At 49.9% G+C, this 24,132-nt stretch overlaps 2 protein-coding genes across 5 annotated transcripts in view; one reads left to right on the top strand and one right to left on the bottom strand.

Annotated features, from left to right (window-relative positions):
* The window catches only part of TM9SF4 (transmembrane 9 superfamily member 4), a 52,583-nt gene extending 47,712 nt beyond the window's left edge, over positions 1 to 4,871 (top strand). For 2 of the 3 annotated variants that reach the window (XM_059892682.1, XM_005214773.4), the window contains one exon: positions 2,903 to 4,867. In XM_059892682.1, coding sequence (XP_059748665.1) covers positions 2,903 to 3,052 — 150 coding nt within the window. In that variant the 3' untranslated portion in view covers positions 3,053 to 4,867. 3 annotated transcript variants of the gene reach the window in all.
* Positions 4,872 to 9,717: 4,846 nt separating this feature from the next.
* Positions 9,718 to 24,057, bottom strand: PLAGL2 (PLAG1 like zinc finger 2). Of its 2 annotated transcripts, XM_002692287.7 has the most exons (3): positions 23,957 to 24,057; positions 18,214 to 18,586; positions 9,718 to 14,888 (listed from the first exon to the last, which is right to left on the bottom strand). In XM_002692287.7, exons 2-3 carry the CDS (start codon positions 18,471 to 18,473, stop codon positions 13,658 to 13,660), a joined length of 1,491 nt encoding a protein of 496 aa, XP_002692333.2. In that variant the 5' UTR covers positions 18,474 to 18,586; positions 23,957 to 24,057; the 3' UTR covers positions 9,718 to 13,657. The 2 variants fall into 2 exon arrangements, with proteins under 2 accessions (XP_002692333.2, XP_010809947.1); XM_010811645.4 differs by lacking the exon at positions 18,214 to 18,586.
* Between the last annotated feature and the right edge of the window lie 75 nt (positions 24,058 to 24,132).

Below are 24,132 nucleotides of genomic sequence, written 5' to 3' on the forward strand. Positions count from 1 at the left end.
AATCTTACTTTTCTACCAAGAATGGGGAGGACCAAGGTCATTCTAGAACTGTTCCTGCTCTTAGAACAGAACCTTTTTGGAAAGAGAATATGTTTGGGTGACAAAAGCCTTCAGGATAAACGACAATGAGAATGTTGTATGGAGAACCTGTGAGATGACAACCAAAGCAGAGCTAAAAGGAAGTGTATCACCTTACAGTGCTTTTAAGAGAAGTAAGGTAATAGTGTTCACCTCAAGAAGACAGGGAGAAAAAAGAACAGTAACCCGAAAGAATAAATGTAAACGAGAAGAGTTAAAGAGATAAGAACAGAAACTGCTAAAGCAGGCTTTAGCACTCAGATTGAGGGGCTCAGCTGTACTCACAGAGCTCACTGTCCCCAGAGGGTGGCTTAAGAGTCCAAACAGATCCCCACAACAGGTTTGGTAGATGTGCGCATAACACAGAAATCAGATGGGCCACTGAGGGGAGTCTGGGAGTTGCTTTGGTTGGCCCCTGTGTCACCTCTGGGACTTAGCCACTGTATTTTGGGTTTCCAAAGCAGGAAGTCCTCTGCTTATAACCAAGCTGTATTCTGAAACTAAACTAGAGCCATAGGCTGACCAAGTGAAGCTTGGAATTCCCTTTCCCAAAAACATCAGGTTGGAAAGGACCGTCCAGATATTTGAGTGCAGAATTCCACCCCTGCTTCCAGTTCCCTGACTGGCCCCATCTCCATCAATCCCAACAAAGGATCACCTCGCTAAGGAGTCAGTCAGTGGTGGCCTGTGGGCCAGCAGGCCTGTTGCTGTAAACAGTTTTATTGGCGGTTATTCATTTACCTGTTGTCCAGGCTGTTTTTACACTACAGCGGCAGAGTATTGTAGTTTTGACAAGAGACCACATGGCTTCAGCTGTCGGCTTGGGCAAAAAGTTCGATCCGGTTTTTCCATACTATCTTCCAGAAAAATCTGAATAAACTTTTTGGCCAACCCAATATAACCTGTGCCTTTAAGAAGCTTGCTGAGCCCTGCTCTAGCACATCAGTGACGGAGGGCGTTCCCTCCTGACCTCCCATTCTCTTTAGATAGCTCCTGTCATTATTAAGGTCTTCCTTGATTCACACTGAAATCTGCCTTACTGCAAACTCCATCTTCAGATCAATCTTAATGCTGGAATCCTGCAAAACAAATCTAATTTCCCTTCTCTACAGCCCCTATTTATCAGAAACTCTTCTGAATGGAAAGTGACCAAAACCCAGTTGCAGCTGGCTTAAGCCAAAAAAAGAGAATGTTTTGGCTTATGTAACTTTAATAAGAAGTTGAAGTACAGCTTCAGGCTTGGTTAGATCCAGCAGCTTAAATGGTTATCAGGGCTCTGTGTTTATACCTCAGCTCTGTGTGTGTTTTCTTGGCTTCAGTCTGCAGGTAGGATCTTTTCACAAAGTAGAAGGATGGCCAGTAGCAGCCGTAGAGTCTCTTTTTAGCTTTGCAGCCCTAGTGATAAAAGAAAGTGTTTCCTCTGTCCTCATGTTATCAGTCCCAGGGAAGATGCTCACTGGCCCAGTCCTCTGTCGTCATACTATCAGTCCCAGGGAAGATGCTCACTGGCCCAGGTTATATGTCACCCTTCACTGTTCCTCATGTCCAGTAGGTTGGTGTACTCTGATTGACTAGCTTAGGCTTTGTACTGGAGTGACAGCCCCAACAGGACCACAGAGTAGGGAGTGGGTACCCAAGACCCCGGAAAAAAGGAAGACAAGAGCCAGTGTTGGGCAAGTGAAGCCTGCTTCCATAGCCGCCTACACAAAGGTCACAGCTCAGCCTCCTGCCCTTCCTGCCTCTGCCCGAGGCTTTCTTCTCTGCTCTAAAGGCAGCCCGAGAGCCTTGTCTGAAACATGATGGCCTTGGCCTGTCTGAACTCTAAGGAACTTTCTAGCACCGCCTTTTGCCTCACTCCTTTTCTGGTTTTCACTGGATTTACCACTACTCTGCCCCCCCCATCACCTTCACCCCACCTTCAGCCACAAGAAAGCCCATAAAGAGAGATGGGTGGTTGAGCTGGAAGACATGGCCTTCATCCCCCAGTTTGTGGCTATTTGACTTCAGGGAGATGGTCTCAAACAGTGACCCTTACTGTTTTCTTGTGGACTCCTGGCATTTTGTGACCATGTGTCTGCCCAAGAGCCCTGGAACAGGCCCCACTCGGGCCCTGGTGGGCAGGAAGGTCTTGATACCAAGGTCCCAGATTAGCTCCACTTGGCACATGACAGATTCCCTGGCATCACTGCCCAGGTCTGAGAACTCAGCTAAGGGGTTCAGATGCTCCAGGATCAACTCCCCAGGACTCCCATGTGACGGTTATAAAAGTGACAGAGCGCACTCAGGCGGAGAGCACCAGAGGCTGAGACAGGCTCATGGTGACCCTGGTCCACAGTCAGGAGCTGTGAACGCCTCTCTCCTCCCCCGACTTCTGTGCTCCAGCCATCCGCAAGTCTCCCTGCAGGGTTCTGGGGGCTGTGGAGGGTGGGGAAGTGGCAGCTGTGGCCTTCCTGCCTTCGTCATTCTGGCAGTGGGCCCTGAGGTCAGCCCCATCTCCCAGTGAGCTCCCAGGCCCTTCCCCAGGAAGACTCCTACTCCGACATGGAATGGCCTGGTCAGTGGATATGGGCCTTGGGCTCCTAGCCCTCTGACTCCAGGTTCGAATCCCAGCTCCTCTGTAAAATGGGTTAATAACCCACCATAGTGGTCGTGAGCATCCAGGGCGGAGCACAGGCCCTGGTGCTGATGAAGGTTCACTCTGGCCGTGTGCCCCACCTGCCCCTCACTGCCTGCCCATGAGGTCCGGGCCAAGGTTGGGGGACACCTGGTTGGCCACAGCAGGCTGGCACTGAGTGTCCCCCTTCTCTCCCTGTTCGCGCCCCAGCTGGACATCGTCGAGTTCATTCCCTCTCTCCTCTACTTTGGCTACACTGCCCTCATGGTCCTGTCCTTCTGGCTCCTCACGGGCACCATCGGCTTCTATGCAGCCTACATGTTTGTCCGCAAGATCTACGCTGCCGTGAAGATAGACTGATGGGGGTGGACCACGGTCTGGCCCACTGCATCCACGGACAGGAAGCCGCCCCGCGCAGGGAAGTGCAGGCACGCAAAATAAAACAACTCCTGCTCGTTTGGAATGTAACTCCTGGCACAGTGTTCCTGGATCCCGGGGCTGCGTGGGGGGCGGGGAGGCCTGTAGATAAATCTTGCATTTTCTTCATCATCTTATTGCAGTTCTATGGGGGATGAGTTTTTTGTGGGTTGTTTTTCTTCAGTGCTAAGGAAGTTCCCTCCAGCAGGAACTCTCGGACCTGTTTATTCAGGTGTATTTTTGGTTTGGGGTTTTTTTCCCTTAGTTTTTTTTTTAACAAATGGATCCAGGATGGATAAATCCACCGAGACACTGGGTTCTGGTCACTGTCTCCACCTCAGTTCCTCAGGGCTGTTGGCTACCCCACAACTAACTGGAAGAGGAAATGCCCGGGGCTTCAGGGAGGTTTCTGAGCCTCTCATTGCCCGTCCTCACCATTGATGCCGCGACAAAGCACAGCTGAGCCCGGACTCGCATCCTCAGTGCCAACCAGCCTCTTCCAGCCCCTTCCCCTCCCTATTCCTTCCTCCCTAGCCTCCTCCCAGGGCTGCTCAAAGCAGGGCTCCCCACCAGGCCTCTGGTCATCTTGTCACTGGGAGCAAGCCCAGATCTTGGTTAAGCCAAGGAAATCCCCCAGAAGTACTGGGCGCCAAGTGCCCCAGGACAGCAGGAATAGCCCCTGCTCAGAGCAGCAGGAGTTTGCTGGACCAGAGGAGAGACTTGGAATGAACTGTCTTTCGTGCCAAGAAACCCTGGATCTGGGGTCAAGTATTTCCAGAGCCAAACGAAGCATTCACGCGTCTGTCTGGATGAGGGTCCTCACCCCTCAGGTTGCTCCTCAGCCCCTTCCTGGGTTGGGCGGGGAGGGGGATGTGCTGCTCTTTGCAGTGTGTGCTGGTGGGAACCCTCTCCTCCCCCACTTCCAAGGCAGGACAAGGCCTGGAGACCTCAGATCTCCTCTTTCGGTGGCTGGGAAGAGGCATTCTCTCCTTGACATCCCCCAGCCTCAGTGCCCACACACAGCTCTTTTAGCCAGACCCTGCCCCTTAACTTCCTGTCTGAGCTCTTGCCTCCTTTGGGGAACACCCAGAACACTACCTGCAAGAAGGAGAGTGGAAAATAAGTTGTGTCCTTCCTTCCCTGAGTCCCAGGAAGAAGCAAGGAGCCTAAGTTAGAAAGAGGAGCTGACACGGATGCCTGGCTTCTTCATTGGCGCCCCCTCTTCCTAACCCCTGACCTCCCCTATGCCTGTCACAGACCTTTGCTCTCAAGTTGCAAGAGACCAAACATACCCTGGGGTCAGGGTTTAAGTAACAGCCGCTCACCCTTGCTCCAGCCCCATTAGGACCCCCACCACAAGACAAAGCTCAGGATGCTGGCTAAGCTAGGAACATACCCCCCTCACCCCCACCCCCATATTCTCCCAGCAGCCCTCACCAGCTCCACCAGTCAAACCAGTGATTTTCTCAACCTTGCCTCACAGTGACTCCGCAGTACCAAGCGGCGTCCACCAAGAATCAGGTTGGAGGAAAGGGAACCCAAGCAGTAGAGTATGAAAATGGAGTCTTGTTCATTCACATCTTGAATTTTTTTCCCTAACGGATTCTCTTTTGGGGGGGAGTGAGTAAACAGACTCCTCATCAAGGGTTCAGACATCAATTTTTCTGACTTTTTTAATCATCATCATTTTTTTTAATTAAAAGATGCCTGTATGCCTTTTTTTGGTCCAATTGTAAATAAATATGTCATTGTCCTGTTGTCATGTTTCTTGACTTTCTCGCAAGGGTTACAGGTCTGAGGTGACACAGATTTCCCCCAGTGGGTTGAGCTGAGTGGTTTCCCCTAAAGCTCAGTCTCACATCAGGCTTTCTGCCGCTCTGCCTGGTGCATGTTCAAAGTCTCTCCCACCTCCCCAACCCCTCCATACTGAGTCACTCAGCACGCCCCTCTGGCCCCCCAGGTAGGAAATGGCAAGTAAGTGTGAGCTTTGGTAGCAGTGAGACCTGGTTTTTAAAGGATTCCCAGCTCTAATAGTTTGCTGCTCACTCACTTCACCTGTCATGTAAGACTCTTTCAGTGTCAGGCAGTAGAAACTGGTCACACTGCCCAAAGCCCCAAGGATTGATTAGCTCATAAGTCATCAAGGAAGAGTGGTTTGGCTTCAGGTCTGGATAGATCCAGGGGCACAAAGGATAGCCTTAAGATTCTCCCTGTCGTCACTCTGCTTTTCTCTGTACCATTTTATCCCATTGTCAACAGTCTTCCTCTGTGGGAGGCCGGGAGAGCATGGCATAGATCAGTCTAGGCCTACATTGTGCTGTGCTCACTCAGTCGAGTCCGACTCTGTGACCCCATGGACCGTAGCCCACCAGGGTCCTCTGTCCATGGGGGTTCTCCAGGCAGGAATACTGGAGTGGGTTGCCATGTGCTCCTCCAGGGGATCTTCCCAACCCAGGGATCAAACCCAGGTCTCCTGCATTGCAGGCAGATTCTTTACCATCTGAGCCACCAGGGAAGTCCAAGGCCTACATAAGCCAGTTAAGAAAGCCCAGAAGAAAAAGACTTTCCATTATGTTAGTATATTCAACATAGATAAATCCCAGGAAAGGTCTCTAAGGGGCCCAGCTGGGATTACTGTTTGTACATCTTGGACCAATCACTACATCTAGGGGGACTGAGTACTATTAACAGGCTGCATACCCCAAGGATATTGGATACTGTGAATTTCTGTCCACCAAAGTCACGTGGAATGGGTGATTAGGAAACAACGATTCACCATAGTAAGGGATACACAGCAAACAAAAACAATAGTCGCCTGTTAGGTCCATCCAGTCTTAGTACCGAACCAGTGAAAAAGATGCTGGTTGCCATTCATGGGATATTTCCTGTGTTCCAGACACTGTGGATACTTTCCATGTGTTAGCTCACTTAATCTTGAATATGATCCTCTGAGGCATGTTCTGTTATTAGCCTCCTTGACTCTGATGCTGGGAGGGATTAGGGGCAGGAGGAGAAGGGGATGACAGAGGATGAGATAGCTGGATGGCATCACCGACTCGATGGACAAGAGTTTGAGTGAACTCCGGGAGTTGGTGATGGACAGGGAGGCCTGGTGTGCTGCGATTCATGGGGTTGCAAAGAGTCGGGCACGACTGAGCGACTCAAGAGAGGAGGTTACAAGCCCCAGTAGTTCAGGTAGACTGCTGAGCCATCCCATGGCAGGTGAGAGCTGTGCTGCTACTGCTGCTGCTGCTAAGTCGCTTCAGTCGTGTCCAACTCTATGCGACCCCATAGACGGCAGCCCACCAGGCTCCCCCGTCCCTGGGATTCTCCAGGCAAGAACACTAGAGTGGGTTGCCATTTCCTTCCCCAATGCAGGAAAATGAAAAGTGAAACTGAAGTCGCTCAGTCGTGTCCAACTCTTAGCGACCCCGTGGACTGCAGCCCTCCAGGCTCCTCCGTCCATGGGATTTTCCAGGCAAGAGTACTGGAGTGGGGTGCCACTGCCTTCTCCAGAGAGCTGTAGTAGTACTCAACTGAAGAAGCCAGCTTCCAAAACCTGTTCTTCTAGCCACTACTATAGCTGCCTTCTTAAAAGACTTTATATTTTAAATTATAATTGACAAACTACACAACTTGATATGTTGTTCAAATATATATATTTGGTCATGCTGTGTGGCATGTGAGATCGTAGTTCCCCAACTAGGGATCAAACTTGCAACCCCTTGCAGTGGAAGCGTAGAGTCTTAACCACTGGATCACCAGGGAAGTCCCATGTTTTGACATATATACACATGCCATGAAACCGTTACTACAATTAAGACAGTGAACATATTTACCAACCCAAGTTTCCTTATGTCCTTTGTAATAGTGGCCTCTAGCCTCTCAGGAAGGCAGTGACCCAGAAGCCAGAAATATTCTGGATGATGTAGCTCCTTGGGACCAGGTACAACTGGCGCGTGCGCCCAGAGCTGTGCTCCATTCGTAGGTAGGCCCTGTTCGCCTGGGCACTCACGGCTTCCTGCTCCCCACTTGACGGCTTCCAGCGGGTCCACAACCGGGCCACCAAGCTCAGGGGCCCCAGGCCTTCGTGCGCCTCCGCTCCCACCTCTAGCTTCTCCTCTCCCCCCCGACCAGCTTCTCCACCACCTTCACCCCCTCCCCCCGGCTGCCCCACGCCCCCCACCTCCGCCTCCTCCATGAAGATGGCGCCCTTCTCAGTCGTCATTTCCTCGACCTTCCCGCCGGCTCCAGCTCGAGCCCCCAACCCTTCTGTGCGACAGGTTGCTGGGGCGCCGTCCCCGACAAGGCCGGTTTTCCGGGCTCAGGTCAGTGGCGGCAGAGGCCTCCTCCTGGCGCTCTCGGACAGGCGGGGCGGCTGCAGGGCGGGCTGTGGGGTCTTGGGTACCCGCGTCCCCCAGCCTCTCGGGCCCCAGACGCAGGGACCAGGCGCGCGGCGGTTTCCAGGCCCCCCGACCCGAACCCTCGTCCGCCATAACCTGCGGGAGCCTCGAGCCTGGAAGGGCTTGGGGCGCAGGGGCGACGCTGTGCACTCCGCGAGAGGGACGGCTCGGTGGCTGGCGGCGACCCCAGCGGACCGCCTGCAGGAGGCCTAGACGCGCGGTCTTCTCCTGCAGGGCTCGCTCCGCCCCCTTTCGCCCCCACCCCTTTTCGGGTGTGATTCACCAGGGCTCCCTAGCTAATAAGGGGCGAGGGACCCGGTGGAGGGGCAGGGGGCTGCGACTGCAGGCACCCAGACAGAACTAGGAGTCGGGGGTGGGAAGAGAGTGATAGTGCAGGAGTGTAGCAAGCAAGAAACAGCTCTGAACAGGGACCCAGATCACAGACAGATAGAACCTTCCATCAGAGCCACCATGCCAAGCAGTAATTTTCCCACCTGAGTTGCTCAGTGCCCACTCTACTGTGGCCTTGGGGTAGCTTTGCAGAGGATAAATTACTCAGGCAAATGCAAAGGACTCTAGAGGTATCCTTCAGTCTCTGACCAGACTGAAACTTGCATAGTAGTTGGGCACATTGAGGTGCTCAAAATATTTGTGGTAAAAGGAAGAAACGAGGTTGAAGTGGAAGAATCAGGGACAAGGGAAATTTCAGATGCAGCCAACCAGGGAGCAAGTGGGTCTCTGCCTGGTTTCCCTCCAAGAGTTGGATCCTCATGGGCTGGTGGGCTGAACATTGCTTTATCTCCTCCTGGGCCTGGGGGCTAGCCCTTGTTCTGTTCCATTTTACAAATGTGAACTCTAGTCTGAAGTGTAGGGCCTGTGCCTGGAGAGTAAGAGCCTGGGTGGACCAACCCCTGCAACCCTAATCCTGCACATGCCTACAGTCTTGTTATCTCAGCTCCCCAACTTGTGGCCCATGGTGGTCAGTATACCTAATACTCCACCCCCTCACCTAAAAGTCTTTGCCACCTCCTCCGTAAAGCCTTCAGCTTCTTCCTATCCAATGGAAAAGATGGCTTTGAGCCGCCAGACCCACTCCCAGGAATGCAGCTCCTGGATGTCCTTGGGGCCCTAACAGAGGTCTGACGCATTGGGGTGGAGTTACGCAAGTCAACAAGCCAAAGAGATGAAGGGCCAGCCCACTGCCTTTAAGCATAAAACACCTGTTAACACACATTAACATGGGATGTCCCGTAAAGTCTTGGGCTGAACTCTGGAGTGATTTGCATTGCTTTGCTATGGACACTGCTCCAGACCACAGAAAAGCAAGCTCAGTCTGAGCCTCGGATAAGAGGATCTCACTCAGTACAAGGGATGGGGCTCAGAACAGCGATGACCGCCTTTACTGGACTGGCCAAGCAACATCAGGTGAAGCCATGACTCCTTTCAAGAATCCGTCTGAACCAGATGGGTAGGCACAAGTGTGGGCAAGGTCAAGTCCTAGCTCTGTCACGACCAGCTGTGCACCTTGAGCCATGGATGACATTTTTTTCTTGGACAACCAGCATCCATTCCTCATTCTAACTGCACGCCAAAGTTCCACTCCTCCCCTTGGCTCAGTGTTGTCACCACTGGTCTACAGTGACTGGCTTGGGGATGGCACAGAACACCATCAAGGCCAATGAGACAGAAGATACTTACAGGGCTCCTGTGAATAAAAGGACTCCTCTCTCTAGAGGGCCTGGAAAGGGTCCCTTTCCATTCCTGGTCAGCATTGTGTGAGAATGACTGGAATCGTGGCAGCATGCTTTGATAAAGGGACAAGCCACATTGAAGGGCCTGAGGATGGTCACAACTGCACAAGATATGGCAGAAACAGGAATGCTAAAGCCTACCACGTCTGAGATGGTGAACCAATACTAACCTCAAGACTGCATTCCATCTGGCATTTGCAGTGGTATGAAATTTCATTGAGTCCATTTGATTTTTTGATTCTTGCATCCAAGATTATTAAGTAGCATGATGCCACTTACCTCAAAGATCTTTCATTTCAAAATGCAGAGTTTGTAGGTGCTAATGTGAAGGGTTCTCACTGTGCGCTCTATCACACCCACCATCCCCTTGGATGCTAATGATGTCTAGACTCCAGTTCTTCCTCAGGTTCTCTCCAACCCCCTCCCAATGAGACAGGTTCACAACTTCCAAACACATCATTCAGAAGTTTTTAATAAACAACTTCATTATAAAAACTTTTTTTTGAAAATGTCATTCTGTAAAACATTGAAAAATCTACTTTAACAAAGATAGGCCCTGTGCATTTTCTAATGGCACTTATATTTTACAATTAAAAACCTTGTTTTATATAAAGCCAAAAATATTCCAAGAGGTTATTCACTGTGTTTACAAAGTGCTAGAAGGTTTTGTCTTGTATTTTTCTCTCTTTAAATAATCTGGTATTACGAAAGAGTGGCTCCAAAGCCTTGACCACTGGGAGAGAGGGAGTGGGGTGTATGAGAAGTGGTGTTTCAGGAGTTCCAGTGCCAAATGGTGAGAGTTGGAGAGGTGCATTATGGGGAGAATCCACTAAGGAAGCAGGCGAACATCTGAAGAAACTGAACTAGAACATTTCTTTTCCAACCCCTCCACAGAGGCACTTGATTACCATGGTGGATCCTCCTCCTGTCAGAACCAGTACACCCCTTTCCCTCACCACAGACCCTACTTTCCAGTGGTGAGGTCACAGCCAGTTCCTTCCACAGCAGGTTCAGAGCTCCAGGAGAGGCCAGGGTGGGGTCCCAGAGGAATCTGGACTTTTCTGGCCAACACCTGCCTAAGGCAAAAGTTTCTTATTACATAAATATCCTTGTTAAAAAGCAAAATATTGATCCTGTACAATATAAACTGTTAAAAAAGTCGTGCTTAAAAACAGCTCCTAGATAAGAGGGGAGATGGAGCGGGGCTGGAGAAACAGCTACCAAAAAGGAGGCGGCATAGGGACTTAAAGGGCTACTAGGGGAAAAGTTTAGGGGAGTAGAAATTCAACTTAAGACAATATCTACGAGCAAAAAAGGAATCACACCTGCTTCCCGGATTTCATAAACAAAATGCCAAAAAGGTAATGGGGAAAAAACTCACTGTTCCTCTCCCCTCTCCCAAGATGTGCAGATCCTCTGAGCTGACCCAGCTGGCATGCTACTACCCCCTGGCCCCCAGGACCGCACTCAACCCTGACTAGCTTCTGTGCAGAGGGGGAGGTGCCTGCCACTGTTCAGGGCAGCTCATCGCTGACAGAGGTTGGAGGCGGTGGGGAAGGGGACATCCCCCCCTTTCCTGGTCCCTGTTTGGTCTCTGCCGACATGCCATGGCTCCTGTCCTGGGCAGAAACCCCTAGGCTCTCATGGCCTCAGTAAGGGTACTGAAGTGGGTTTGGTACTGAGTAGGATAAAGCTGTTCTTATCCTTTGAACAAGAGGTCAAGGACTCTTTTTTGTTTGGAAAGGGAGGTTTAAGAATTGCTGGCTATCTACCGTCCAAAAAAAAAAAAGGTGCAGGCAGATGTTCCTCTGCACCAGCAAAGTTCACAGTGATAGGAAAATTCTTTGTGGGTGGGAAGAGCATTGAAGGAAGAATGGGAGGAACAGGACTGGAAGGAAGAGGAGGGAGGAGGGCCAAGGCCCCAAGTTACAAGATTTTAAAGTTGCTTTGCCTGTCCTATGAGTTTCCCAGCATCACTAATGGGGGAGAGAATTCAAGGAAGGGACAGGAAAGAGAAGGCAGAGAAGGGACTCCTCTAACAGTCCGAGACTTCATATTCCATAGCCAGAGGCCCCTTTACCTCTGTAAACAAAAGGTACAGAAAAGGTGGCAAGGAGGGGTGAGGGTTGCTGGGTCTAGTGATGAAGGTCAGAGACGACAAGGACAATGGCGGCACTGAGTCCCAACTGGGTCCTCACTTACCATCTCCTATATACGAGTCCCAATAACATGCATAGCATGCAGAAGGGGGCTGCGTACCAAGGTGGACGCTTTTAAAAGTAAACCTTAATTAGTCCCTGGGACTCACTGAAGCTAATTTTTAGAAGTAAATCACCTAGTCTGATTCTAATCTCGCCAGACATCTTTGTATCTGGTTTTGTTTTTTAAAAAAAAAGGTATCCCAAGCTAGCCTGCCTAAATGAAAACATGTTTATTCATTACACATTGCTTCCAATCAAGGCCAGGAAGCTACATTTAAGGCTTTCACCTCAAAGAAAGAGAACTGGCCTTCACTGAACAGAAGCGTGGGTCTTGTACCTGCTCATAAACCAAAGTGATTTCTAGACAGGAGGGGGACAGGGAGAACTGGGAAGAGGCTGAGGCAGTTCCTTGGTAGTCTGTCCTGAAACCCTAGTGAAGAAGCCAGAAGCCAGTATGAGGCACCTGCCGAGAGAAGTGCCCAGAAACTGCTGGCTGCCATCTGTAGGAGTTAACAGTAAAGAGGTAGAAGTGTGTTTCTGAATCAGAGTGGAAGTGTCTCAAGAGGGCCCCATACTGGTGGTCCCTGAGAGGCCTCCCTTCCACGAGCGGGAAGAGCGAAGCCCATGCAGAACTGAGATGAAGCAGGGTGAGGTTCAGTTGGGCAAGAGCTGTGCTGTCTGCAGCAAGGGAGCCCCACAAGTCAAAAGAGAATTAATCGTTTATTGCAAGAAAACTTGCTGAGTACTGAGGGCAAAAGTGAGGGGCCACAAGAGGAAGGTGGAAGTTCTTTGATGGAGAGCGGAGAAGCCTATGCACAGTGGCCTGGAGTCCCGAGGGACTGCAAAGTGGAAGAGAGAGGAGGAACACTGGAGAAGAAAAAAGTCTGGTATGGGAGGCAATGATGTATACCTCGCATGATACATCCCATACATGACGTATACCCCCATACATGATACGATGATGATTAGCACTTAATTATCTGCCCAGTCCTAACTTTCTGAAAACTCTTCTTCCAACAATTCTACAACTTCCTGAAAACGGGACAGGTAGGAGAGACATATGAGGGGCTCACACCCTCTCCTTTGCTATCCACACCAGCCTAGAACCCAAATCCCTCCTTCCAAGACCAATAACAACTCATGATATTTAGGGTAGGGATTAAGGAATGGGGGGGGTGGGGAGTGGAAGTGGGCATGCCTTTCATTTCTTCCCCTCTCTCCAGTTCAAAAGGAGGATGAGGGGGTCATGATGTACTTGAAGAAAAACAGAATTGCAGACCTGTGAGAAAACTGCTCCAATCTTCTTGCCTGTCTCCTGTGGACTCTGCCAAGGAAGGCAAGAACAGACACAGTCATGGAAGATGGCAGAGACTGAAGCAGTCCAAAGTCAGTTTATTTCCCCACAGGGGAAAAATGTGACCTCAAATGAAGAGAAGTCGGGACCCGACTCCGCCTTGTAAACAGGGCTCCAGTTAACACCAGGTACCAAGTGGTTCTGGCTGGTGCCAGCTGGAATGGACTGGTGGGAATGGATTCACGGTGTGTAAACAATGTTCACTGCAATCATTCTAAGGCTAACAGCTCAGCAAGGGAGGTGAAATGGTGTGTCTGAAGCGACTGTGTAAACGGTACCGTTGCTGGAAAACACTGACTGAAAATGGAGGCGTTAGGACAGGAGGGATGGAGATAATGGGGAACAACAGGCAGAGGCCTTCCCTCCTGCCTATTGACTGGAAGCAGGCGATGGACCCTCTGCAGGAGGGCCTGACCAACTGCTGTGGGGTCTGCAGGCTGGGACCAGAAGACGGGCTTCTTGGGCTACTTCTCTCGAGGTCATCCGAAGTAAAACCCTCTGTGTCTTCAAGAGACCTCTCCCTTCTTCAAAGAGAAGGAGGTTCCGATGCTTTGGAGAGGGAGAAGGCTAGGTGTGGCTCCCGATTCAGATTTTTTAAAAAAAGTAAAAATACCTGAAGTCCTATTGTATTACATCTTTTCATGGGGTTGGGGCTCAAGATTCCTCCTGGAACTAATCCTGGAGCTTAAGCCCCCAAACCAAGTGCTCCATACAGATACTGGAATTGTTTCTTTTTGAACCCAGCTCTGAAAGCTCAGCTGCCTTCATGGGGGATGCAGATGGGAAAAGTACTGAGGCTCCCTGACAGAGCCAGGACTGAGTTGAGGGCCTCCTTACGGCTACTGGAATGCCTGGTGGAAACGAGGCAAGGTCGTGGTGCTCAGGCCAGAGGTAAAGACAGGTGGCAAGGAGTGCAATGGCCCAAAGTTCAGCGGTCCCCCAGCTCCTGGGGAATCCTGAGGCTGAGCTTGCAAAGTGGTGAGCAGGGGCTGAGCCTCAGCCTGAGAGTAGCCCATGACCAGGCCTCCTGTGGCCCCAGATGGGTTACATGGGGGCAGGTTGAGAGGAAGAAAGCCCAGCAAGTGGGAGAAGTCCACATTAGCAGCGCAGAGCGCCTCGGAGAGGTTGGCGGGGCTCTTGGTGAGCAGTGCTTCATCTAGGAGGGCCGCAGCTGCTGCCGGCTGAGGTGAGGTGGGCTGGGGTTCAGCGGATGAGAGAGACAGGCTTCCAGAAAGCTCCCCCAGAAAACTATCCACCTCCACTTTGGGCAATTTGTCGGGCAAGTATGAGGTAGATCCAAGCTGGTATTTTGGAGGAAGCTGAGCTGGGGAAGAGATAGGTGAGGATTCCAGAGGGTAGCTCATGCCCATGGGCAACGTGTTGTGCACCAGGGAGTGTGGCACGCCCGCACTGGGCATGGTAGGGATGTGGGCACCATACATGCCCATGGGCAACATGCCAGGGAAGGCCTTGGCCCCCATCACGTCCCGAGAGGCCATGCACAGCACGGGACTCAGCTCTTCCTTCACATTGACTGTGGAGCTGCAGCTGAGTAGGCCTAACATGTCCACTGGCTCTGTCTTGATCTTGAGCAGCTCTTGTGAGTGGCTCTTCTTGACATGACGTGTCAGGTGGTCTTTGCGGCCGAATCGCTGGGCACAGTACTGGCACAGGAAGTCCTTCCGGCCTGTGTGGACCACCAGGTGCCGCCGCACATCCTTACGAGTATAGAACCGCCGGTCACAGTGGTCACAGGGGTGCTTCTTCTCCTTGGCACCACCCGCTACCCGGCGTGAGTGGGCCTTCAGGTGCTCCAGCAGGGCCTGGGTACTCTCGAAGGTCTGCAGGCACACCTTGCAGCTGAGGTCACCGCTGCTGGCGGCATGCATGGCCAGGTGGCGCCGGTAGCCCAGCTTCGTATTGTAATTCTTACCGCACTCAGAACAGTGGAGGGCCTCCTTGTTGGGGTCATGGGTCTGCAGGTGGTTCCGCAGATGATCCTTGCGGTGAAACATCTTATCGCAGTACATGCACTGGTGGGGTTTCTGGGCTGAGTGGGTGGCCATGTGCCTGCAGACAGGGATGAAGGACAGAGGAGAAAGAAAGGAGATCATAAGGGCTGGCTAGACAACGGAGTTGTGCACGAACAGGCAACTAGACACAAAAACTGTGGTAGAGGCATGCGATGGAATGGAATGCCATGCCAACTACATTCTATCCTCTGCCACCTGCAAAACCACATATGCTGCTATTCTCTGCAGCACTGAATTCAGTAGCAAAATATCAGGAAGAATCTAAATGTCCATCAGTAGGGAACTGGCTAAATAAGTAATTAAGTCCATAAAAATGACTCAACTTTTTTTGGCTGTGCCGCTTATGGGATCTTAGTTCCCTGACCAGGGATGGAACCCAGCCCCACAGCAGTGAAAGCGTGAAGTCCTAACCACTGGACCGACAGGGAATTCCCACCTTAACTTTTAAATATAATGACAGCTTTATACATACAACAGGTAACAAGCTCCTAGATAAAGTGGGAAAAAGCTATGAGACAGCATAGTGCCTATGGAATGGTACCACGCACTGGAAAAGAGAGAAAATTTATGCATGTTTGCTCATATGAGCTTAAAATATTTCTGAAAGGATACACAAGAAACTAACATTGGCTACCCATGGGGAGAAGAAAGGGCAGCTTTTCTGGGTGTGATGAAGAATTTTCATTGTATACCTTTTGAATTTTGAATTACATGAATGTATTTCCTTTGCAACAAAAAGTGTATTTATAAAAATTTAAATGACACAATAAAGGGAAAATGAAATATATCTAAACTTCCTGATCTGGAACAATCTCCCAAGAAACAGAGAGCCAAGTCAAAAAAGGAAGTTCAGTACGGTGTATGTAACACAATCCCCTGTGAAAATAAAAAAGGAAGGGAATACATGTTTGAATGTCTCAAGAGGGATACACAAAGAACTGACCCCAATGCTTGCCTTTGAGGAGAACAGTGGCTTCAAGTGTGACAATTTTTCACTGCCTGTCCGTTTGTACCATTTAAATTGTTTGCCACATAAAGCATTTAAACGTTTCAAAAGATGTGTTTGTGATATGGGACCTCAGTGCCCCTTGGTTTACCTGCTTTCTGCTCCTATCTGGCTGGAAACCAGCTCTGAATCCAGAACTACAATCCAGAGCTCCATGGTATTCAGAATCAGCTCAGCAAGACTTTGAGGTCCCATCGTTTACAAGCCCTATGTGAGCTGTGTCATTAACCCTGTGTTTTACATAAGAAGCTGACGCACAGGACACCCCCACCCACCAGTAAGTGGCAGACAATTTTCTGGGTTTACAATGCACTTAAACCCAGACCTTCTCGAGACCTGGATTCACTTAGATATGCCACTGCTGTCTCTGCACAGGACCCAGTGATTCTTTCCACCTGGAAGGTATCAATCATACCCACTATCCTCATGTTCTTGTGAGTGCTCACACCTATAAAGGTTACTATTAATCTCCTGTGACATAAGTGGCATGGTAACATACAAGAGGAAGATGCTGAGCGATCCAGTCTATTTCCCTCATTTTGAAGGTGAGAAAACGAAGGCCCAATGAGGTTTAGTAAACTGCCTAAAACTCTACGGTGACTCCGGGTGGAGTCAAGGCTCCTGTCTCCTGGCCCAGGACCTTTCCTGGAGCCTCCCACTGACACTCAGACTGCCACTAGGAAAGTCTACATGGATACCCCCAACTGATAACCACCTAAGACACAGGAGCACACAGCTGAGGACACAGAACTGTCACGAGGGCAATCCTGGTCACATACAACTCTGTTACCTGTTTTAGTTCCTTCCTATCAACTGTTTTGCAGACAAGGAACTAGAGGCTTTCTGTGGTCATCTTGTTACGTATTTACTTGTGTGCTGTCTGTCCCTGCTATTAAGACAGTAAACTCGAGGAGGGTCAGCAACACCCCTCCCCACCCCTGCATCTGTCTGGCTCACCGATAGGAACTGTCTGTCCCTGTCACTGAAGACTGTGCCTGGTATGTGACAAGAGCTCAGTAACTGATGGTCGAGGGATGAATGGCTGTGCAGCAGGCAGTCTGCATCACTGGCAAAGGGCACACTCATGGTCCTCTGATGCAAAGGCAAGGATAAAATCAAAACTACTCCTGAGTAGGCCCTGCTCCCTTCAGAGCTGCTCTGTCATATCTGCTTTACACCAGGGCTTTCACATTCCATTTCACTTTAGATAGGGGTTCTTGAGCTTACAAGTTTCAGGAAATCTTCTAACCCAGAGGACTCTACAGTCATAAGTAATCATGTGAGCAATACGACCTTGGGTAAGTTAACTTCTCCACTCTGAGCCTGCACTTTACAATTTACAGATTGGACCAGAGGGTCTCCTTTTCTTTCTAAACTTCTAAGGCTGATGCCTAATTTGGGGCTAATATTCTCACCATTACCTGACACAGGTAGGGAAAGTAGCACAGGCATACCTTGGGAGATATTGCAGGTTTGGTGCCAGCCCATTGCAACAAAGCAAAAGTCACAGTAATAGGAGTCACATGAATTTTTTGGTTTCCTAGTGTATATAAAAGTTATGTTTGTACTATACTGTGGCCTATTAAGTTTGCAATAGCATTATGTCTAAAAAAACATGTATATATTTAATTAAAAATACTTTACTAGGGACTTCCCTGGTGGTCCAGTGGTTAGGGCTTCGCCTTCCAATGCAGGGGGTGCAGACTTGATTGAGCTAGGAATCCGTGAGCCTCTCAGCCAAAAAACCAAACCATAAAAGAGCAGAGGCAATGTTGTAACAAATTCAATAAAGACTTTAAAAGTACAGTCCATATCACCTTTTTAAAAAATTATTTAAAAAAAAAGAAAAAAAAATACCTTATTGCTAAAAAGTGCTAGTCATCACCTGAGCCTTCAGCAAGCTGTAATCTTTTTGATGGTGGAGGGTTTGAAATATTGTGAGAATTATCAAAACGCTTCACAGAGATATGAAGTGAGCAAACGCTGTTGGAAAGTTGGAAAACTGGGCCAACTTTCTTCACTGAAAGTTGCCACAAACCTTCAATTTGTAAAAAAAAAAAAAAAAAAAAAATGCAGTATCTGTGAAGTGCAATAAAATGAGGTAAGCCTGTATTGAAAAAAAAAAACAAAAAACTCAATCTAGTCTGTTCATAGCTATCTGATATTGTACCCATCAGAGTCTAGTGTTTGAATAAAAAATACCACCATTATTTTTCAGTGAGTGATCTCAAATGGGCTTATGGGACAAATTAACCTCTACTCTTCTGCCACAGATAAAGTTCCACACTCAGTGGAGTCTCTCTGGCTTTATCCCTGGGAACCTCAGGGCAGGAAGAGGTATGGGAGCATCACCTACCTATACAGCTTGTACTTGGAGGCAAAAGCCTTGCCACAGTGCAGCTGAGGGCAGCTATACGGTCTCTGCTCTGGATGGGGGAGGCTGTGAGGCCTCAGCTTCTCCCCATTTGAGAAGGGTGTCCCCGAGATTTCACATTGGCACTTCACTTGATTCTCCGCCTCCCGGCCCCGAGGCCTGGGCACTAGTTTCCAGCCCACTTCCTCCTCCTGCTTTGCATCTTGAATCCAGGGGGGGACGCTGGTGAAAAATGTGGTCATGGCAAGGCTAATGGCGAAGGGCCATGTTATTGAGAAAGCCTCCCCATCAGCTCCACAGGGCTCTGTGCTCTGTCACAGCCTCCAACGCAGCCTTCAGAAAACAATCTCTTCACCTGAAACATCAGAACACCTGGTGTTAGGGAGCCCAATACCATGAAAACATGGGCTCTGGAGGCAGACAGAGCCCCAGTTCCATCCCAGCCCTTCCACTTTGAAGCCATGTGACTTTCAGCCAATTACTTACTTCCCTGAGCTGTTTCCTCATTTACAACATGGGCTTAATAATCTCCCACATCATAAGGACCTTGTGAGGGTTAAATGAGATAAAAATATAAAGCATTCAGCAGAAGGCTGAGCACCTAGTAAGTGCTACATGGTAACTATTATTACTAGTACCACCTAGGCTAATAGGAAATAGGATAATCAGAGGAAGTAAAAGCCCTAAACTCCCTTTCCCTTCCAACTTCGCTTTTACATCCTTTCCACTAAATTTAGACAGCAGCGCCTCCTCCTCCTCACTTTCTACAATTCTCCTCCTTGTGGAGGTGCTAAGGAGCAATAAAATGCCCAAAAGGCATCATAAGAGAAAGCAGCCTTTACTTAGGAAATTTACACCCTGGAGGGTCAGCCTCTGTGCCAGATGTGTTTCTCAGCAGTGCATCAACATCAAGAGGTTCATCTGAAGAGGCAACAGCAGACTCAGCATTTCCACTAAACCAGTGCTGGTCCCATCCTGTCCTCCACCACTACTCTGGGTTTCTTGGTCTCAGGGCCCAAACCACACTTCTTTAGCAAAGCCCGTCCAATAACCAAGGTGTTGAGCGGCCCCTCCTACAGACCCTCACAGAACACATGCATGTCTCCATTGTGAACAGGTAACATACTTGCATTAGAACTCAGACTCCACCACCGAACTCAGATACTTTGAGAGCTCAGATCATATCTCGTTCATCTCCATACACCTAACATCTAGAAAAGGACTTTCAACTTTCTTTTAGATGAGTACATAAGTCACTGTATACAAGTGGATTCTTACAGGCTAACATGCTTAGGCAGTTCTAGTTTAAACTGAGTTCCAAAGGGGGAGCCAATATCTTGAAGTCTTTCTACTGGGTTGTGTGGGAGCAGGTGGGCATAGGTGACACAACTTCTTTACTGACATCAATTCAGAGTAAGAGAGAAAGGGCATTATTTCTCAAAGGGGGCACAGCAGACCCACATTCACACTCACAAGCTCATCACACAAACAGGTTACCAACCTCAATGTAACTTGCTACAACAGGGGAATTTCCTTTGAAGAGCTCATGCCAAAATTTGGTCATGAGGCTTTTCCATGTGAAGGGAGCAAAGCGGCTATGTGGGGATTGTCCACGAGAATCTGGGGAGGGCTCCAACTGCACAAACTAGCTGTGGGCCAAAGAATGCTTGCTCAGCTCATTAGCACCTGCTGCTTACAGTGACCATTCAACCAACAGGCTGGCCGTGAACGAGATGATGGGATCAGCGGGTTCATGCCCGAGAGAGCTTTGCTCATCATTAACATGAGCTATGTCCTGTTCAGGAACCATTCCTCTTATTGAAGAAACACTGCAATGTAATATGATAAACAATTTCCCCATCACGAGTGGAGATGTGCCTAGAAAGATCTGCACAAAGGTGGCTACATTTTGCATGACTCACGTGCTAACACTAAAAACTAGTCCCACTTGAGCCTTCGAATCATGGCGTATTTGCCTACTTCACAATAAACCTCAAAGGCCTCTGATGTCTGGCTTTTATTGTTTAAGTCCTCCCTTCTTCCAAAGGGTGGAATTACCTGTTTATAATATCAGTGATTACTAGGCAGCTTGGAATTGGGTAGAGAGCGAGCATGAATTTGAAAATCTAGTTTGGAAGGAACTTCCCCCACCTTCAAAGTCAAATTCTGCCCCCCACCCCCGACGTGAAATCACGCACCTCCACCTCTGGAAAGCTGGGAATGGCAGCCAGAGGGAAGGAAGCAAGTCGCATCACTTGGCCGACGTGAGAGGGAAGCCTAGCCCTGGAAATTCCGCACAAACTCAGAAAGAGAACAGTACGTCCCCCACCTCCCACACATCCACCTCATCTGTTCTCCTGAACAAGCACAAACAAGACACAGCAGTGTAGTATGCTGCTACTGAAAGAGTGAGTAATGGGCTTCTAGGAAAGAGGCTGGTGGTGGCTAAGAAGAGCTCACGAGGTTGCATTGATAGAAGCAAAGAAGGCAGGCAGCAGCCATGTGCTTGCCCTGATCTGCACGTACTGGGGCTTTGGCTTTAGAGTTACCTTAGGAACTCTTTAGGAAATCTAGTTTTTCTCCCTCTGTCCTTTGTCTGCAAACTCCTCTCATCCAGGAAAATTCCTGGGCCTCTCCCACATTATCCGAAGGCCTATTTCTTTGGATTTCTTCTCCACAAAACTGTGAAAAAAAATCCTGCTTCTCTTTCAAAGCTGTTCTTCTGGTCTCACACTCTAACCTTAACAACTGTATAAGCTGACAGAACCTGTTCCCATAAAACAAACACAATCAATCCCTCCCAGTTACTGGTATAACTTGGTATATTTTCATCCTAAGATTCCTTCTGGCGCCTGATATCAAGAGGGAGGTATTGTGGAAAGAACCTTGGACTTACTATCAGAAGAGCTGCCACTTACTGACTGTGAAACCACGGGTAGGTTAGTTTCTCTGAACCTCAGTTTCCTCAATTTCTAAAAGAGAGATTAGTTCTCCTTACCTACCAATATTCTCATGGAAGATTCAGTGAAACAACACTCTTGAAACATCTGACAGAATATGTGTGAATACAAACAATGCAGTCTCTGAGGTCTAAATCGTGTCTCCTTTTCGGCACAGGGCCTGAGTAGTACGTTTTTTTCCTCCCTTAATGTGACTTCTCAGGCCTCAGAGTGAGTTTCCTTCCCTTCCCAACACCTCCCCAGAATGCAGCCTTCCTCTTTTCCCCCACAATTAACCCTCAGCACATCCCCCGGAGCCAGTCCCCCTTTACGTTATCTTTCTCCAGCACCATATCCTGGGCCTGAGTTCCTTCAGTTTAGGAATCTCTATTACTAAGGCTCCCTAGTTATAAGTTTTCTAAGGCCTCTTGGAAGCCTTTAAAGGAGGCAGATTACTCCCTCATCCATCTGTCTTCTGCTGTGTGCCATGGTGTCTGCTGCCCTATGATGAAACTATAGTTTTTATGGTGTTACATCATCTCTATAGAAACTACGTTCTTTCTCCATTATTAGCCTGTTTCCTCATCTATAAAACTAAAAATACTTACCTCACAGGTTTGTTTTAAGGATTATTTTAGTCAGGTATGCAAAGGGCTCAGCATTCGGCTTGGCTTCCACTAAGTACCCAACAAAAGGCAGCAATTATCTTTGCTTTTGTATTGAGTTGCATGTTCCTACCTTCACCAGAGTTGAAATCTCCCAAATCTCCCCCCAAACTGTTAAGAAATAGCCCCCATGCAGCAAAGAAAGAGTTAATCTCTAAGTGTTCTTAACTAGAGACCCACAGAGGATTAACAGCTCCACTTCAGTGACTACCCTAAAATAGCTTTTATCCCTCCTGCCCAAGAGCTACTTGGGGATCTGAAGAACTCAATTCAACACCTGCCGAGGAGGAAACACACCCAGGAACTTTCCTTGGGGTGGACAGAATCTTCCCCTAAGCAGAACCCAAAATAACAACTGGGAAATTATAAATAGAGATTTTAAAAAAACAAAAAACAAAAAACCAAGTCCTGACCTGGGCAAGGAAAGATATACTGACTGGCTGGAGAAGGGCGAGAAGGAAAGGGGGGAATGGGTATAGCTGCCTCGCAAGCCCCCCCTCCCCGCCACACACACACACACACACACACACACACACACACACTCTCACACACACACACACACACACACACACACACACACACACACACACACACTCTCTCACACACACACACACACACACACACACACACACACACACACACACACACACACACACACACACACACACACACACACACACACACACACACACACTCCCCCCAGTGGTGAGAGAATTAAATTACAGGGAGGCTGGAGAGTCTCAATGGCTTGCATCATTCCAAGAGACATCAAACAGGATTAACAGGGGTGGATTTACTCCCGGGCTGCTAGTTCTATCAGTGTACATGGACCCTCTTTGGAGTCCTTTTGATTCGCGATTCCGTCTGATTCCCCATGACTCCCACTCCTAAGGAGGTCTTGAGCAAATGGCTGCAACTCACAACAGCCCTATTTTCACCAAGAGGAAACCTGATTAGACCCCCACCCCAATCCGGTGGCCTCACCTTGGGGGGTTGGGTTAGAAACCCCAGCCTAGGCTCTTTCCGAGTCCCAGGCAGACAGGTGGGAAAACACACAAGCCAGGAGATAGGAACACTTATAGGTTAAAGTACCAACTCCCCACACCCAATATCCCCTTATCTTGCACCTTGCAGGTCCATTTTCCCCACCGAGACGGGGCCATAGCCTGGGACAGGATTTGCAGGGGACAGCTTGGCTCCTGAGCAGTTTCTAGACCACCACACTGCGTGGCGGGGAGGAGGGGTGTGAAACGCCCCGGGACTGGGAGGGCTGCGGGTGGACGGCTGCCAGACAAGGGACAGAAATTCAGGGAGAAGACTGGAGGAGGTCTCAGGAACGGGAGGGAGGGAGGGGCGAGTTATCTGAATCCCAAAGAGACCCCCACCACACCCACCGCAAAGAAAGAGAGACGGGCTGGGGATGGTGTACACCGGCTGGAGGGTTAAAGGGGCTAAGATAAAAGACGAATTCCCTGAATTTGAAGAGTCTCAAAATGGTACCGAGTGGAAGCTGTCTGGAGGCTGGGAGTAGGATCGCCGAGGAGAAAACTATGGGTAGAGCTCATCTGGGTTCCCCAGGATCAAATATTTGAGGGAAGCCTCAAAAGGGGTTATGTGGTTCTGGGAAATAGAGGGGAAAGAGCGGACTATATGGAGCAGTAAAGGGGGTTATGTGGGTCCGGGTAGGCGTGTCTGAGGGGAGGGAGCAGGTGCAGCTTATCTGCGTCCCCCAGACCCGGGTCCCTAGTAAGGTCAGCTGCGCGTTATCTGGGTCTCCAGGGAGCCTGGGCCGGGGGTTGGGGGTGGGGGTGGGGGTGGGGGGGGGGGGTCGGGAGTAGGGGACCTCCAGGGCTGAGTCTCTCGGTCTCGGTAGGGATTGGGCCAGAGGGTTTCTTCGAGTCCCCAAGACCCAGGTAACGGGTCCGAGGAGAGTTTTGGTCACCCCGGGGCCTATCTGGGCCGGGCTGGCGTAGAGGGGGCCTCGGGTCGGGGGTGTGGGCGACCGCGCTGACGGGCCCACGATGAGGGGCGCTGCCGCTCCGGGTGCCCGGCGCGCGGGCGCAGCGAGACGGCCTCCCGCCCCGCTCCCCGCTGTCCCCCGGGGTCATCGCTGGGACTCACCGCGCTCCGAGCCCCGCGCTGCGGGCCGGGCCGCGCTCGGGCTCCGCCAGGCCCGCTCAGGCCCCGGTAGTGGCGGCGGTCGGGCCATTGTGCGGTGCATTGTGGGAGCCGCGCGAGCGGGCGCTGGGGCCGTGGAGGGGGCGGTGCCGCGGGATCTCTATGGTCCCGCCCGCCCG

Source organism: Bos taurus, chromosome 13 (assembly GCF_002263795.3).
Source record: "Bos taurus isolate L1 Dominette 01449 registration number 42190680 breed Hereford chromosome 13, ARS-UCD2.0, whole genome shotgun sequence".
Taxonomy (NCBI): domain Eukaryota; kingdom Metazoa; phylum Chordata; class Mammalia; order Artiodactyla; family Bovidae; genus Bos; species Bos taurus.